General features: G+C 37.7%; 1 protein-coding gene across 1 annotated transcript in view; it reads left to right on the top strand.

Moving 5' to 3' along the window:
- The window catches only part of GRM7 (glutamate metabotropic receptor 7), an 827,750-nt gene that overhangs the window by 411,182 nt on the left and 400,395 nt on the right, over nt 1–16,173 (top strand). The window contains 3 exon segments of the mRNA XM_025451007.3: nt 668–756; nt 758–810; nt 6,570–6,724. Of these exon segments, the coding sequence (XP_025306792.1) occupies nt 668–756; nt 758–810; nt 6,570–6,724 (297 nt within the window).

The following is a 16,173-nucleotide window of genomic DNA, read 5'->3' as shown; positions in this document are numbered from 1 at the left end:
ATCCCCATCCCTTCTAGCAAAAAAAAAATGTGTATTACTAACTATCTTTTAAAGTTTTTAAGATGGAATAACATACATAAAACATATTTGAGAGTTGGGCACGAGTATGAGGTTATTGCTGTGATTTATAGTAGTTGGTGTTCTTGCTGTTGTTTTGTTTTCAGATTTATTCCATTGGTTCTGACCTTTAAAAGTTGGGATGGATATGAAGTTGAAAAGAATCCTGGGAATGCAAACACCAGAAAAGCCACAGAAATTAACCTGAGCTTTATGTGTTTTAATATGTTTTACTGTAGATTATTGATTGCAGTTTTCTTATTATTATTATATTATTATTGATTGCATTCATTTTAAAGACCTTATCCCACCCAATTTGTCAACCTGTCTACCTCCCCAGGATCAGTATCATTGGTGTTCTGGGCATCATTAGCCATTTACAAGTGCAGTGCTAAGAAAATCAGGTTGTGCAATGTCATGGAAGATGCACCAAGTATGAACAACAGTTTAGGACTTAGCATAATGTCTTAAGCCTTTCTCATTCAGGGATATCACCAAGGAAGTGCTGTGCACTCAGAATTCAAAATTCCACCCTCTCTAGCTACTCACCCTGGTTCCTTTGGTATCTCTGAGGGAACTTTATTGACACTCTTCTTTCTTTCTTAAACAGGTGGGCTCTGCATTGCGCAGTCTGTGAGAATCCCCCAAGAGCGCAAAGACAGAACCATTGACTTTGATAGAATTATCAAACAGCTCCTAGGACACCCCGAACTCCAGGGCCGTCGTGATTTTTGCCAACGATGAGGATATAAAGTAAGGATAACTGGTAAAATTCATTAATATGCATGCTGCAACTCTAGGAGATCAGAAAGATCAGGATACCTGCAGAGAGGGGAAAAGAAAGCACAGAAGCAAATCTATAATTACATAGTGGCAAAGTCTGTACATGCTTTCTCCCCTACATGACTAGTTATAGCGAACCATGGAAGCAGCGCTGTGTTGCTGTCATGTCTTCCCCTTCTATTAGCAAAATAAATGTATTCAATTACTTGTAAAAAGAGAAAACCACTAGACCTTTTAAAGGTTCTTTTATTAAAAATATATCCAAGTGTAACAGACTTTTATCCAAAGAATGGTTCCTCCTAATGTAAAAGAAAAAAAAATTCATACAATTCTGGCTGTATTGCTACCGCTTTAGTCTCAGTATATTCCAAACCAAGCTTGTCTACCAATATGCCTCTAATCCCTTTCTTCTTCTCCTGTCTTACCTTGATCCTCCTTGGAGTAAAAAATCCAGTAGGAATCTTAACTTCTTATTTTTCCTCATTCCTTGCATTCTTGGCCAAACTATATAGAGTTAACCTTTGTTTCTAGAACATAATATGCCCAAAATGAGTTTCTAAGACACAAATGTGTCCTGATTTCTTCTCTGACCACTACCACTTTGCTCCAGAATAATTATTTATTTGGAATATATAGTAATTATACCTGCTTAAAAAAACTATTTAAAGTATCTAGGTTTATAAAAAAAAAAAAGTTCCATTCATCCTGCCCTTAGCTAACAAGTTCTCCTCTTCAGATGCAATGGCTAATGACCAGTTTCTTAAATACTCTTCTAGAGACAGTCTGCATACTTTTGTACAATGGTGGCATACTGTGTGTACAGCTTGTTCCATTCCCTGCTAGCCTTTGCTTACCATTTTATCATGGATGTCTATGAATGTCAGTACCTACCTCTTCAGTCTTTTTAATAACTGTGCAGAATTTTATATCTGTGCTGTCATTTATCTAAACGCTCCCTTATTGACATCTGATTACACACTTTTGCAGTTATAAATAACACTGCAATAAACTTCCTTTTCCACAAATCTGTGCACGCAAATATATAGAAATATAAATATTAATATAAACATATTATGCAACAGGTGGATACATATTAATATAGCACAAATATATAATAGTATGCAATTATATTATTTTATAAATTTACCTTTCAAGTGTTTTTAACATAAATTCCTGGAAAAGAAGTTTCCAGGACGAGATATGTCCCAATATGATTATTGTTTTCCAAATAGATTGTGCTTGTTAACATCTCCATTGATGTGAAAGAGCTGTATGGGGTTTTTTAGTCCTTGTTTTAGATAAAATATATCACTTAATTTGAAGGTGAGTCTCCTTTATTAAGAAAAGCTTAAGGGCCTGGGCCATTATTACACCCTGCTTGGAATACTGTGCTGTCATCATCATGAGCCTCCCAGTTTTCTCTCCCCTCTACCTGCACTCTGAATGCTGCCTCTGAGTCCATCCATCATTTTCCCAATAGTCAACTCTGATCACGGTGGCAGGACTATTAAACAGAAAGCATATGAAACCTGACATTGAGATACCTGAAGTGTTTCCCTAATGACTATTGTGTCACCTTGGGAAGTTGCCCCACTGTTGCCCCCTTTCTGCTTCCCAACTCCCAGGCCTTGGTCCTCCCATCAATAAAATGAAAATCCTTCTTGAGCTCTTTTTGTGGTTATCCACCCTCGTCCTTCCTTTCTAGTCTTATTTCATTCTCTGCTCCTTTATCCTTTGTTTCCTCACTCCCTGGTCTTTGTGTGTTCTCATGCGCCTGAAATGCTTTTCCTTCCTTGCTTTTTCATTCCCATGCCATCTTTAGCGTGGTCTTCTGAGGGAAGATATCTCTAAACATTGCAGCATTGGCAATTTCTTCTTCATAGTTGAGGTCAATGATGTTATTATACATTGCTTGATGATTTGATTAGTCCACATTCTCCACTAATCTATCAGCATCACCGGGGCAGAGGTGATGCCTCATTTGACTTCCTTTTGTATCCTCCATCCCTATTGCGGTATTTTGTATAGAGGAAATGCTCAAGGAACAGTGCCAAATAAATGAATGATTAAAATCACTATGCCAATTCACACTATTTAATAATTCAAATATAAGCTTCTCTGTCTGGGGAAGCCCTGGTAGCTTAGCGGTTTAGCGCCGCCTTCAGCCCAGGGTGTGATCCTAGGGACCCTGGATTGAGTCCCACGTGGGGCTCCTTGCATAGAGCCTGCTTCTCCCTCTGTCTGTGTCTCTGCCTCTCTCTCTCTCTCTCTCTGTATCTCTCATGAATAAATAAATAAAAATCTATAAAAAAATAAGCTTCTCTGTCTGGACTTCAGAATGCTTTTAAGTGTGTTCCTAATTTAACATGTAGACCTCACCTCCGCTTACCCCTTCTATATGCAAAATGCATGGCTCTGGTCCTCCAGCACTCCTGGTTGCTCCTCCTAATGGCCTTTATTCATAGTGTCTTTTTCTCTCCTTCTCTATTTGCTGAAATTATCTGTTTTTCAAAGTTTATCTCAAACATGCCCTTCTTGATGAAACTTTCTGGTCACCCCTTTAATGTATTATTTATCTCCTTAAAAATACTTGAGTATTGCTCTTAAGGCATGTTTCTTCTACACTTTGTGTTGTAGTTATTTTAAAAATTGTGTTTTAATACTATTACTCTTGGTGGGTTTTTTTTTTTTTTGGCTTATCTCTTATTCATCTTTGTTGATATCTTTCCTAATTGTCCCATAAATGTTTTTATACATATTTTCCAAATACATAATACATTGATAAAATGTGGCTTTGGGTTTATTTCTAAATACACTGTACATGTCACATACAACATTACTGCAAATTGCCATGGTGACTAATTCATTATAGTACTCCTGCTTGTAGGTAATGTGAGGTTTTAATTTGAGATGTAAAAATGCATACAGTTTGCTCAATAACTAGGCTCATTCTTTTTGCTTTGGGGTTTGTTTGTGTGCTGAATATTATTGTATACTGTGATTCATAGCAGTGATAGCAGGAGTAGTTCTTTAACATAATAATAAAATTTAGGTGCATATAGAAGTTTCTTCCAAAACATGATCTTAAATACACTGATATCTGAAGAGTACTCTTAACTCACAATATGATGTTATTTCTTTTTTCAGAAGATTTACACTGTAAATGGGAAATTTTGAGATTTCTTAGAACATTAACTTCAAATACTTTGTCAGAGAATGGCAATGAGAAAACAGTAATACCTAGATTTTAAAGCTAAAATAAATGAAAAGTAAGTCATGGGTACCAATAATTTGGATTTTAGACAAGAGTGGATCCTTTTTCTGGAACACTTTATTCTGATTATAAAAATAATACATGACTAATATAAGTCCACTGGAAAAGGTGGAAAAGTTTTTTGTGGTTGTTACTCTTTATTGAAGGAAGTCCTTAAGTTTTCTTTGTCCCTTGATTATCTAGAAAAAATAAAGGTTTGAGAGACTTGTCTAGAAAAAAAAAAGGTTAAATGATTTCTTATAAAATTTGCAATTCCAAAACTCAGACGTAGCCTAAAATTCTGGTTTAATGTTTGCCAGCACTTTTTTTCGAAACGTACATAGGTTTTCCTCAAAAGAATCTCCTGGTTTTTATCTCCTGCTTTTTGTAATTCACATGTCATTTTGGATGCCATAAGTTTTTTTTAAATGGTTTAATCTTGTTTATCACAGTTAATAAGCCCACACTTTTACATTTATATTAAAGTGAAAATCTGCTTTTTGCATTTATGTAGTTTTGTCTTTTTCCTCTTGTTTTACTTGGCTTCTGCCCACCTTTGCAACCTCTTCAACCTCAGTAGTATCTTCTCAATGAATGATTAGATTAACAATACATGGTGTATTATCCTTATCTTGCTGTGCTTTCAGATGGCCCTATACTTCTAACTGTGTGTATATACACATGCCCAAGCAATGTTTAGCCGACTTTCCTCATATATGAGTTGAACAGTCTTTTGCAGTTCTTTTAATTGATTTTTCTTTTAACAAGTACTTGTGGAAATCTAAGTATATTCTGAATTGCTTTCTAATCCATCCTCTAAATCTTTTTTTTTTTAATTTTTATTTATTTATGATAGTCACAGAGAGAGAGAGAGAGAGAGAGAGAGAGAGAGAGAGAGAGGCAGAGGCACAGGCAGAGGGAGAAGCGGGCTCCATGCACCGGGAGCCCGACGTGGGATTCGATCCCGGGTCTCCAGGATCGCGCCCTGGGCCAAAGGCAGGCGCTAAACCGCTGCGCCACCCAGGGATCCCCTAATCCATCCTCTACATGCACGGTCATTTGTTCAGACAGTTCCCTATTGTTCTGCATATAGGTTATCTGAAGTCATGAATGTATGTTTTTGGCAGTGTATTTGATCATTTCCTTTGCACAGATGATTAGAAATAGTATCTCTAGGCCAAGAGTATAAGTAATTGATTGTTTATTTTTATTAAAATAATAAATGCACATGTTAAAAAATTAAAGTATGACTGAAAAACTTTGATGCAAGCAGTGGTGTCCTATCCCTTCAGACTTCAGGCTCTTGGTGGACTTGCCAGATATCCAAGTTGCCATTCCATTAGAGGGTCTCTCTATGTAGGTATATAGAATTATTTTCCTAAGGTGGTCCAGATTTTTCCAGGAAAGCTATTTTCTGCCTAGGGTGACACTCCCTTAGTTTCTAGCATTCTGTAAGCAGAAGTGTAAGTTTCCTAGAGGGCATTACCATTTCAATACTTATTGGTAAATTTAGCTTATCTTCCTCTCCCTCATTTTTAACTCACCATCGCTCACTCATAACTCTCTGCTTTTTGGATGTTTATGATATGCAGAACGTAGTCCTTAAAATTTTATTAGAAAATTACCATTCCATTTTCTGCCTGAAAGAAAAAGAAAGAAACCTGAGTTTTTGCGATTTTATATACAATCTTTCAACCACTTCTCCTTTATTTATCCAAGTACCTATGTGATACTTGGTACCTCCAAGTCTTGAGAAACAAACAAATCACTTTTCCTACGGTATAACCCACCAAAGGAGTTATAGTTGTAGCTTTCTCTCTTCTACAAATGCAGTTACCTCTTATCTATTTCTTCTTTCAAAAATATACTTAATAACTTTACTATGAATAATTAGTTTTCCTTTTGTTTTATTTGCCTTGTTACCCTCGTTATTTATATGCTATTTTTATATATAAGCATGGGCTGTAAAATTTTCAAGTATAACATACTTGTTCATTTTAATAAATAACTTAAGACACTTAATTTAGATTGACATATTGCTTCCCAGGAATTATACATACCACCAGCAGTGAATGTGAGCACTCATTTTTCCAGCCACACACCCAAACTCACAAAACAAATCTTTTGGCCAACATGAGAAGCAAATGTGATATCTTCCCCTAATTGACATTTTCAATCCTTTTAGTCTGTATGAATATGCATCTCTAGTTTACTGGTTTTTTATATTTCTCCTTTTCTCTTTTGACTTTTAATGTTTCTTGCCTATTTTCCTCAAGCTGCTTTGATAATTTTTCTTAGTGATTTATAAAATCTCTTTATATATGCAGGATATAAATCATTTGACATACTTTTTTTTGGCATTGATAACTTACTTTTTGAGAACTGGTAGCTTGCTTTCCTTCTGCTTCATTCCTAATATATATGTTCAGCAGCTGCTCCTTATCACTAATATAACTTTTCATGTTCTTTTTCACAGGCAGATCCTTGCAGCAGCCAAAAGAGCTGACCAAGTGGGCCATTTTCTTTGGGTCGGCTCAGACAGCTGGGGATCCAAAATCAACCCACTGCACCAGCATGAAGACATTGCAGAAGGAGCCATTACCATTCAGCCCAAGCGAGCAACTGTGGAAGGTATGGGTTTTATCCATTGTAAAATAGGCTAAGGGAGTGGTTTGTGCCATGTGGGATGACTAAATCATGTGTCCCAGTGAGGGCTCAGTGTTTTTACATAATTTCTGCAGTATCATTTCAAACATGCAGCCGTGAAATGCAAATTAGGCCATATACCTGCCCTCTTCTCTTAGTTGATATTCCTCTTTTGAAGAGATCATGTATTTTCATAATAATTAGCATATTTTTTTTTCATTATGGTACCAGAGCTCCCTGCAAGAAGTGCATTATCATTAATAAGTGAAATAGTAACACGATCCAAGTGTGCTTAAGTGAACTGTGTTTTCTGAGAGAGTATTTTCCCTTTGCAATTTATCCATTACTTCTACAGCAGGATAACTACAGAGATCCTTTCCCTCGTTACCTTGTGGGGTTTCTTCCAGCCCCCACGATGGCACAGCACACCACTTCTCCCAGGCACCAACATCGCTTTGCCTTTGCTAGCCTCTTTTGTTCTTGTTCTCTGTCTCTTGCCTTCCTAAATTACTGCCCCCTTTCTTTTCCTTTGCCTTCCTTGCTGCTACGAAGATACTTTAAGAGGAAGAAGGAGGAGAGGGCGTTTATTGGCATGCTTCTGATCTAACAAAAGTTGCTGATTACAATTTACGTTCTCTTTTATTTTGAAAAGAAAAGTTATTTCTAAAAGAAGATACTGTAAAGAAAAGGAACTCCTCCGCTGGTATCCTACTTTGTCTTTCTTTTCTGATGGGCCAGGTCTCCAGATTCCCTAAAACATGCTTGCTTTGCACATTAAAAAAGCCTCTTTCCTCTCACTCAAAAGGGGATCAAATATTTGCATTTCTTTCCATTCTGTCTCCACTCCAGTATAATTAGTTATTCTCCCCAGAAGGCTGCATGGTCTATGGAGACCTTTTTAAACATGCCAGGTTGTGGTTCTGTCACAGTTGCCTTTCTATGTTATCTGAGGGAGATAAAGATCCCATGAGTCACCCATGTGTTCCTTGGGAGTCTTTGAATTCATTTCATTCCCCAGTATGTGTCCTGAGAAGATCGCTTATCTTACAACACAGACCAATGCATTTGCAGATGGGTTGCAGAAATAAAAGACAAGGTTTTAACTATTTCCACTACTTTTTACTTAAAATTTTGAATATCCACTGTGTATCTTGCTCTAAGAGTAGAAAAACAATAAGATAAGGACAAAATCCTTATCTACAAAGCATGCAGAGCTGAGAGGTGTCAAAAATAGCCAATGACTATGTAACATCAGAAACTGTTTAAGTGCAATATGGAATAGATACCCCAGGGCACAAAGGAAACACTGTGGATGTTTCTTTTGGATGGTGAGGGTGTGTTTGGAGGATACAACAGAGAGGAGGTAAAGTAATAACTTAAAGTTCATCAGGCAGCCAATGAGAAGACCATCTTATACTCTCAACTCAGAGGATGGGAATAGAAGAGTGAAGGGCACATTGGGGTAACAGTAAATAATTCATTCTGCATAATAGCCCTGCTTTATGATTCTGAAATTCTTACAGTTCTTTGAAAATGTTCCCATTTATAGCATGTTGGGAGAACTCTTTTCTCTCCTGGAGTTCCAGTCACTACACCACTGGCCCGACTGACTCCTGTCTGCTCTTTAGGTCTCTGCTTAGATACTAATTTTCCCTGGAAGCTATATGTGACCATTCAACCCCAGCCCAGTTTGCATTAGAAGCCCTTTATATTGCTTCTGCAGTGTCCTACATGACCTCTACCATTGTAGCACCTCTTTACTTGTGTCTGTCTGAAAACATATCTGTTATGAACCCCCTGCATGTATCCTTAGCACCTAGAACTTGGCCTACACGTGTCCGGTCCTCAAACAGATTGTTAAGTGGTTGGACGCTAGGATGGATAGAGGAGTCACAGACTACCTGAGGTCCTGGCACAAAATACGGCAGCAAAATGGGTCTGGGTTGGATTCTGAAGGGTCTTGAAATTACACTAAGGAACATGTTCTTTATTCTGAAAGTTTGAGCAGCAGCTGAAAAGTGGAATGTGATCAAAGTGGGTTAGAAAGTTCACTCAGGTGACTTTATGGAGAGGTGAAATGTTAGATTTGGGTGAGAGCCAAAGAAAGCAAGAAAAGACTGGGGTCCTTTTTCCTTAGCTGTAGATGCCACATAGACATAGATGCCCATACTCCATGGGTACTAGCTCCAGTTTGGTGATATTTAAGAAAATATACTAAGTATCTTGAAGTTTTTATAAATTCTTGAAAAAAAAATTCCTGCTATACATTTATGTATTTAAGGATACATAAAGTTTTTTTTTTTTTTTTTTGAATGTACAAAGTTCTTAAATCAGACACAAAACAGGCTCCCTGCATGGAGCCTGCTTCCCCCTCTGCCTGTGTCTCTGCTTCTCTCTCTCTCTCTCTCTGTGTGTCTCTCATGTATACTCATGTATAAATAAATAAAATCTTAAAAAAAAAAAAACTCTCCATCCCTAACCAGATAGAAATGAGGATATTTTGGTGGCTGGTGTGTGTGGCTTCTGTCTAACCATACTGTCTATGTGCTTTGCTACAAAGAACAGCCTAGATTTGTTCATGCAGTAGATGAAACATCAAGATTGTGGCTATGCATTTACAGTGACACACTCCTGAAGAAGGGAAAAAAGAAATGCATTCACTTGCACTAAGTTTTCTGAACCAAGCTATGAAATATCACAAATGAAACTAATAATTGAGCATATCCTGCATTGGCAAATAAGTTTTCCTCTGCAGTCTAATTTTTTTTTCTTGCTGATGCATGTTCCATATTGATTTCTACTGCCGTAGAATATCCTCCAATTATTTATAATACTGCTATATCCCTGTATCTTTGTGTTTTATAATGCTGTATGTACAAATATAAACAGGAAAAAGCCAAGCAATAATCAACCTGTTTCATTTCTTTAGATTTATATTTTGAACATGTTCAGCAAAGATCTAAATTTTTGGCTGGTCTTTTCTCTATCTGCATGAATAATTAACAATAAATTGCTTTAGGCCAGATTGCTAGCAAGCACATGGCCTCTGTGAAAGTAGTGCTCATCTTCTTTTATCTTTTATCTGTATCTATTCTCCATTTGTAGAATAAAGGGCCTCCATGTTTGCTAGCCAAGTGTGTTGTTCTTCCCCCTTTCAATTTGGTGATGATAGGAATTGTGCCCGAGAAAGGTCAGCCATGGCCCCGATGGCTGCCCGACATTCACAGGATATCTGGAGAATGTCTCCACAACTTGGCAGCTCTCCTCCAGCTCCTGAGCCAAAATACTTCTGTAATTTTCAGTTTTTCTGAATTGTCTGATGAGCCAAGGGATCCCTGGCATTTTCCTCTCTTCTGTTGTCCCATTAACTAGGATTCTCTGTCATCCTCTCTAGCCCCCAACAAGTCCTTGGAGCAAATAATGCCCACGTTGCCTTCAACTCTTTGCCCTACAAAGTGCTCTGCTTCTCTAGGAATAGGCTGTCCAAGGCATCCTCTAATTATAGTCAACAGGGATCGTGGACCAGCATCTTTTCATCTCTGCTATAATCATTAACATTAGGGAGCTAGTGTAATGAAGGGTGGATTTTCAAAGCTACCTATAATGGCTTTGACTATTGGTGATGTTTTCAAATGGGTCTGTAGAGCAGCTTGGTTCTTGAATTAAATCTGTGTTTATGTAGGAGAGGCAAAAAGTGCTCTGGACCTGGCATTAAAAAGTTGGTTATTTCATGCCTTATTAATTCAAGATTGAAATGAATTCTTTATTTTTCCTAAAACCAGAGATCAAAGCTATGAAGAGCTGAACTAAAATATTTCTGACTCCTATTTAGATGTGTCCTACTTTAGCCTTCCTTGAGTACCTGGAATGTTTCACACATATCACAAGGTTTTGTTAGGAGAATGGGAGGAAAACGACAAGGAAGAAAGCATTTCCTTAAACCACAGTGCAATTTCTGAGCAATGCACCTACTTTTTAGAAAAAGCTATGACCTGTGTAATAAGAGCAGTGCAAGTATTGTCTGTTCAGTGTCATGACAATTTCGTCATTGAAGCTTTTACAAATGTTTATAAACTCTAGCAGGGTATAGGGCACCAACCTGTTTAGTGAGAGATAGCAAGTGGCAGACTAGACTAGGTCCCTGCTTTCATGGAATTGCCTACTTAATTTAGAGGTGACAAGTGATGAAGAAAAATATAAACAAGAAAATATCATATTAGAATAATTTTCATATTTTTTCCCGTAAAGACCAGCTTGTAAATTATGGAGAGTCAAAGAAAGGACACAGTATAGGCCAAAACAAAGATTGGGCGGATGTGGGTACAGACCTGTGGCTCAAGCCTTTCTAGCCTATGCTAGATTCCTGGCTCACATTCATATCAGATTCTTTCATTGCTTAAAATCCACCAGGGTTTCCCATTTCCCTATTTCTTACTGATCTGGAAACTAATTTTTTCTTCAATATAGATCAAATCATTAATCTTTTCAAAGGACTGCCTGCTTTTCCCAGACAGAGTTAGTCTACCCTGCAGAACCAAGCTCATTGCTCCCCAAGTCCAAAATGTGCTACATGTCTCCTGTACAGCAAGCCCCAAACACACCAAGCTCGCCTGTGGCATTTAGAACTAGAATCTGAACCTTAAGGGCAGTGCCTACTGCCCCTGGGTTCCCTGAGATTAGCCATCTTTGCTTCTATTCCCTTAGCGTTTACTGGAGGACCTAACTCTATTACTATTTAATAGTAAATTTTTTAAAAGCTAAATTTGTATTTTTATCCCTTACATCTGAAACTATCTATAATACCTGAATATGCAAACAACTGCATTTTGGTATGAATGTGGAGTTCTCTTGGGATGGGGAAGAATTAATCCAAAATGGTTTCTCTTTGAGTTTTTATTCTAAGACAGTTAGTAGAAAGGCCACATTCAAGAACTCCCACGGTTCTCATTCAGGATCGCTCCAGGAATTTCAGTGTGGTTTTACACACTTTTCCTTTTGCTTGCTTTTGAAGCACCTTTTGCCTTCTTTGTCATCTTCCCTTTCTTTTCTGGGAGAGTCTCTGGAGAAACTTTCTGGGCAGGACTGGCACCATGGCTGAATCAGGTGACTTGGTTCAATATTCTAAATACACAAGGGAAGCCTCAGCTCTGACTCCGCAGAAAGGAGGAAGCACAGATAAGGCTATCTCTGTTCGTCTTAGACATTCCAGTGGGAACTTCCTTTTAGACCCTCCTGTTTCTACTAATAGAACAGACTGACAGAGGGTGAGCAGGTCACAGGCGTGAGAATAGATATGTGAAGAGAAATACTATCTTATTTTTCATCTTGTATTGCTTAAACTAGAGATTATTGACCTTGAGCAAGTGGTTAGAAATGTAAACAGAGGAATCTGTAACTGAAGTAACTAAGGAGAGCTGAAAACAATTCACTTTATGTGTATAAAGGCCAGGTATTGAGTCATGCTGTCTCTTGTCTCATAGGATAGATGCTTTCCTAACAGACTCTATTTAACTAGCCACCCATCATTTCCTACCTATCAAATATGTAAATCAACAAGAAAATATCCACTTGTTTGCACAATATGCTATCTGATGCCCCCAACACCCTGTACACTCATAGTTAATCGTTAGATCTCTAGTATGTCCCACTGGGTTGAATTTTTGGCTAGAAGAACTAACTACTTTTGATTATAAATGTATTTACTGCAGTGATATGTGTTACCATAATTGTTTCATGTAATTAAAATTGTATAAACCAATGAAGTGCAGAGAGAGTGAAAGAGAGAGAGAGATGCTGTTTCAAAGAAGATAATTTGAATTCTTTGGAAAGATTTCTTAAGCTTGTCACTGTTAGTTGTGGGATAAATTTGGTGGGGATTTTGGAGGGAAATAATAAATACTAGAAACATACTACACTTAATTACAGTGTAATTAATTACTTTAAGATTTTATTTCATTTTAAAGACCATGATACTGGGCAGCCTGGGTGGCTCAGCGGTTTATCGCCACCTTCAGCCCAGGGCGTGATCCTGGAGACTCGGGATGGAGTCCCATGTCAGTCCCCTTGCATGGAGCCTGCTTCTCCCTCTGCCTGTGTCTTTGCCTCTCTCTCTCTGTGTCTCTCATGAATAAAAAAAAAAAAAAAAAAAAAAGACCATGATACTGAAATTTATTATAGTTGATACTTTTTCAAGATTATGTCTGGGATGCCAACCGTGTGATGCATATTGACAACAAATATCTTGATCCTACATCAGAAGATTGACAAGTGAGTGTGTGTATGTGCATGTGTGTGCATATGGTTGGATGGATTTTGAGTTAAGACATTTAATATATTTATGTATTTTCAGTGATTCATTGTCAAGATCAAGATTTTTGATTAATTTGCCAATCTTGTGTCCAAATTATATTTAATTCCAAAGTTTCTAGTGTACTTTAATTTGACCTTTCCCTCTCTAGAACTAAAGTTTTTCACTTGTAGATGAAATTATATCACCCCAAAGGTTTCTTCTAAAGGAGTATTGTGGAAGTGGTTGTTTATTATTTCTGCCTACCCCACATCCATTTTCTCTTCTCATTTCGCTCCCCTCATTCTCACGGGGACTCCCAAACCCTACTGTCAGCACATGTGACTCAAGTGACACTGATTGAAACCCTTGACTCTGAGATAGGGCACAGAGGTCATATTACACCGCTGGTTCCAAGTCTGGATCAGGACTTCCATCTTTATCAACTACAGATTCCTGTTATTTGTATAAGATCCTTCAAAATGGGTTTCTGTAACTTACAACTCAAATGACTTAACAAATATGATTGCATATTAGGACAGCCTTCTGCTAGGCCTTTCATTAAATCTTGTGTCTGCTCTGAGTTACATCCTTTCCAAGTGCTATTTACCTCATCTGGATGTCCCTGTCTGCCTTTTCTCCCCTTCTTTATTTCCCTCCTGTGAAATCTGTACATTCTTTTCTATGAGACCATTTGTCTTATCAACCCCATGGTGTTTTCCTTCCTTTGTCACCTCAGCCTTATTCCTACTCTCATACTCTCAGATATGTAGTGGTTCTTCTGCTTGTGAAGCATCTTAGCACATTATCAGTTATTCTATGTATGTATCAGGAGAATGCTAACTGGAATCTAAGTGTGGCTTCCGATATTCCTGGGAAATACAGATGAACTATCAGATCACTTTCCAGAAATATAACTGTTTCAGAATTCAGGAGACCCTTGAGAGAGAATCCTTTCTAAAGGAAGAATGACAAAATGAGTCTGACCCAGTAAGAAATCTTAATTGTCAGAAGAAAGAGACATATTTCCTCTTCCTAGGCCAGAACTCGGTGAGTTCATACGCAATTTCCACAGGGGATAAGCAGGCTATACAAAAAAATAGCTCTCATTTGGATGGACGAAGCCATGCTGTGGTACAAATAAACTCTCAATGACTAGCACAACAAACAATTACTGCTCACCTATGTGAAATCTGCTGTGACTCTAAGAGACATTCCAGGGCAGTTGTCCTCAGTGTATTTGTTTAGCCTTCTAGACTGTTTCTATCTTATGGCACATCCATATCAACATAATTTGTGCAGCACCGCTAAACAGAAAGAGAGTGACACACTCACAAGCTATTCTTAAATGTTTTTATTTGGAAGGGATGCACATTATTTCTCCCTTAGTTTCATTGGCCAAAGCAAGTTTTCTCCTCAAGGGAAATTCTGCATGGAACTAAAAGAAAGCTGAATATTACTGAAACTAATTTGTGTCTATCTCAAGTTCCATTTGACTAAAAACTATGTCAGCTATTAGGACACTCATAACAATATGTTAGTATGTCCTAACAACAGTGCAACATGTGAAGAGAATAGCATTTTCTGCTACTTTGCCCTAGACCTCTGTATAACTTTGACATCACAAGCATTGCCTTGGCAGCAGTGCAAAGCAAGGGGTCCTGGTGTCAGTGGAAAACATGGTGCTTGGCAGAGCCCTGGAAGTTCCACTGAACCCAATAGATACCCAGAGGAAATAGTAAGATACTTGGCATATTTGTTCATGAGAATGTATGTGACACTCTTGAACAGATATTGTGCATGAACCCCATAGGAAAATGTTGGTGGGACTTGTGAGGGCATAGATAATGTGACTCCATTTATTCCTACAGGCTGTGAGGCTTGGGGAAATCCCAGTTACCTCTGGGAATGCAAATCTGTCATGGATGACTGATGCTCTTGACTGTTTACCCAGCAGTCATTTTTTCACCCATCTTTTTTGGCCAGTGGAAGCCTCCTCAGGCTATGAAATTTTAAAATGCCAAATACCCACTGACCCAACTTCCCCTGCAGTTAGGGGATGAACAGGTGACCTAACACTACCATTGGGACCCATGAAAACATTTTCTGAAGGAACCACTCAGAAATATTTTTCTGTGTTGAAAAAAAAAAAAAGAAAAAAGCATGTTATACAGCAACTATCCAACTTATTATCCAATCCAGGACAAATTAGAAGGAAAAGAAGGCATAAAATGTGATTGTCCTAGGCAAAGCAAAGTATGTGATCACCCTCTCACAAGGAGAAAAACCCCTGCCTTCTTCTCTTCTTCTGTTTGTCATGTTATCTTGTGAGGACAGGATACTTAGAATGATGGCAATCATCTTAATGAGGGGAGCATATGACAACAAAGGAAAGCACAGAAGACATATGGAGAAACCACTGTTGAGGTAGATATTCTGTTACATGCAGCCTAAGGTACCCTTAATCATGCATCTGTCTTACTCACTCTGTATACCCAGCACTTGAAAAAGTCCTGTAAAATAATCAACTCTCATAAAATATTTGTTGAATGAATGGATTTTACAAATTAATGCTTTTTGCAAAGACTTTATGTTGTTAGAGCAGTTTTAGGTTTATACCAAAATCGAGAAAGAGATGAGGGATTTCCCAGTTTCCCCTGTCCCCACACATGTGTAGCCTTCCCCATTATCAATATCACTTACCAAAGTGGTACATTTTTTCCAAGTGATGAACCTACATTGACTCAGAATAGTTACCCAAAGTCCATCATTTACCTTAGGCTTCACCTTTGGTGTCATATATTCTTTGGGTCTGGAAAAATGTATAATGAAATAATTTATCATTATAATATCAAACAGAATATTTTCACTGCCCTTAATATACTCTGGGCTCTGTCTATTAACCCTCCTAACACACACACAAGCAACCACAGATCTTTTATTGTCTCCATAGTTTTGCCTTTTCTAGAATGTCTTATCACTGGAATCATAGTACTAAGTACCCTTTTTAGATTGGCTTCTTTAACTTAGTAATATGTATTTAAGGTTCCTCCATGCCTTTCATATCTTGATAGCTCATTTCTCATTATCTGACTAATATTTCGTTCTCTGGATGTATCAGTTTATGTATCCATTTAACTACTGAAGA

Source organism: Canis lupus, chromosome 20, assembly GCF_003254725.2.
Source record: "Canis lupus dingo isolate Sandy chromosome 20, ASM325472v2, whole genome shotgun sequence".
In the NCBI taxonomy this organism is placed as follows: Eukaryota; Metazoa; Chordata; class Mammalia; order Carnivora; family Canidae; genus Canis; species Canis lupus.
This window is presented reverse-complemented; position numbering and strand designations above follow the sequence as displayed.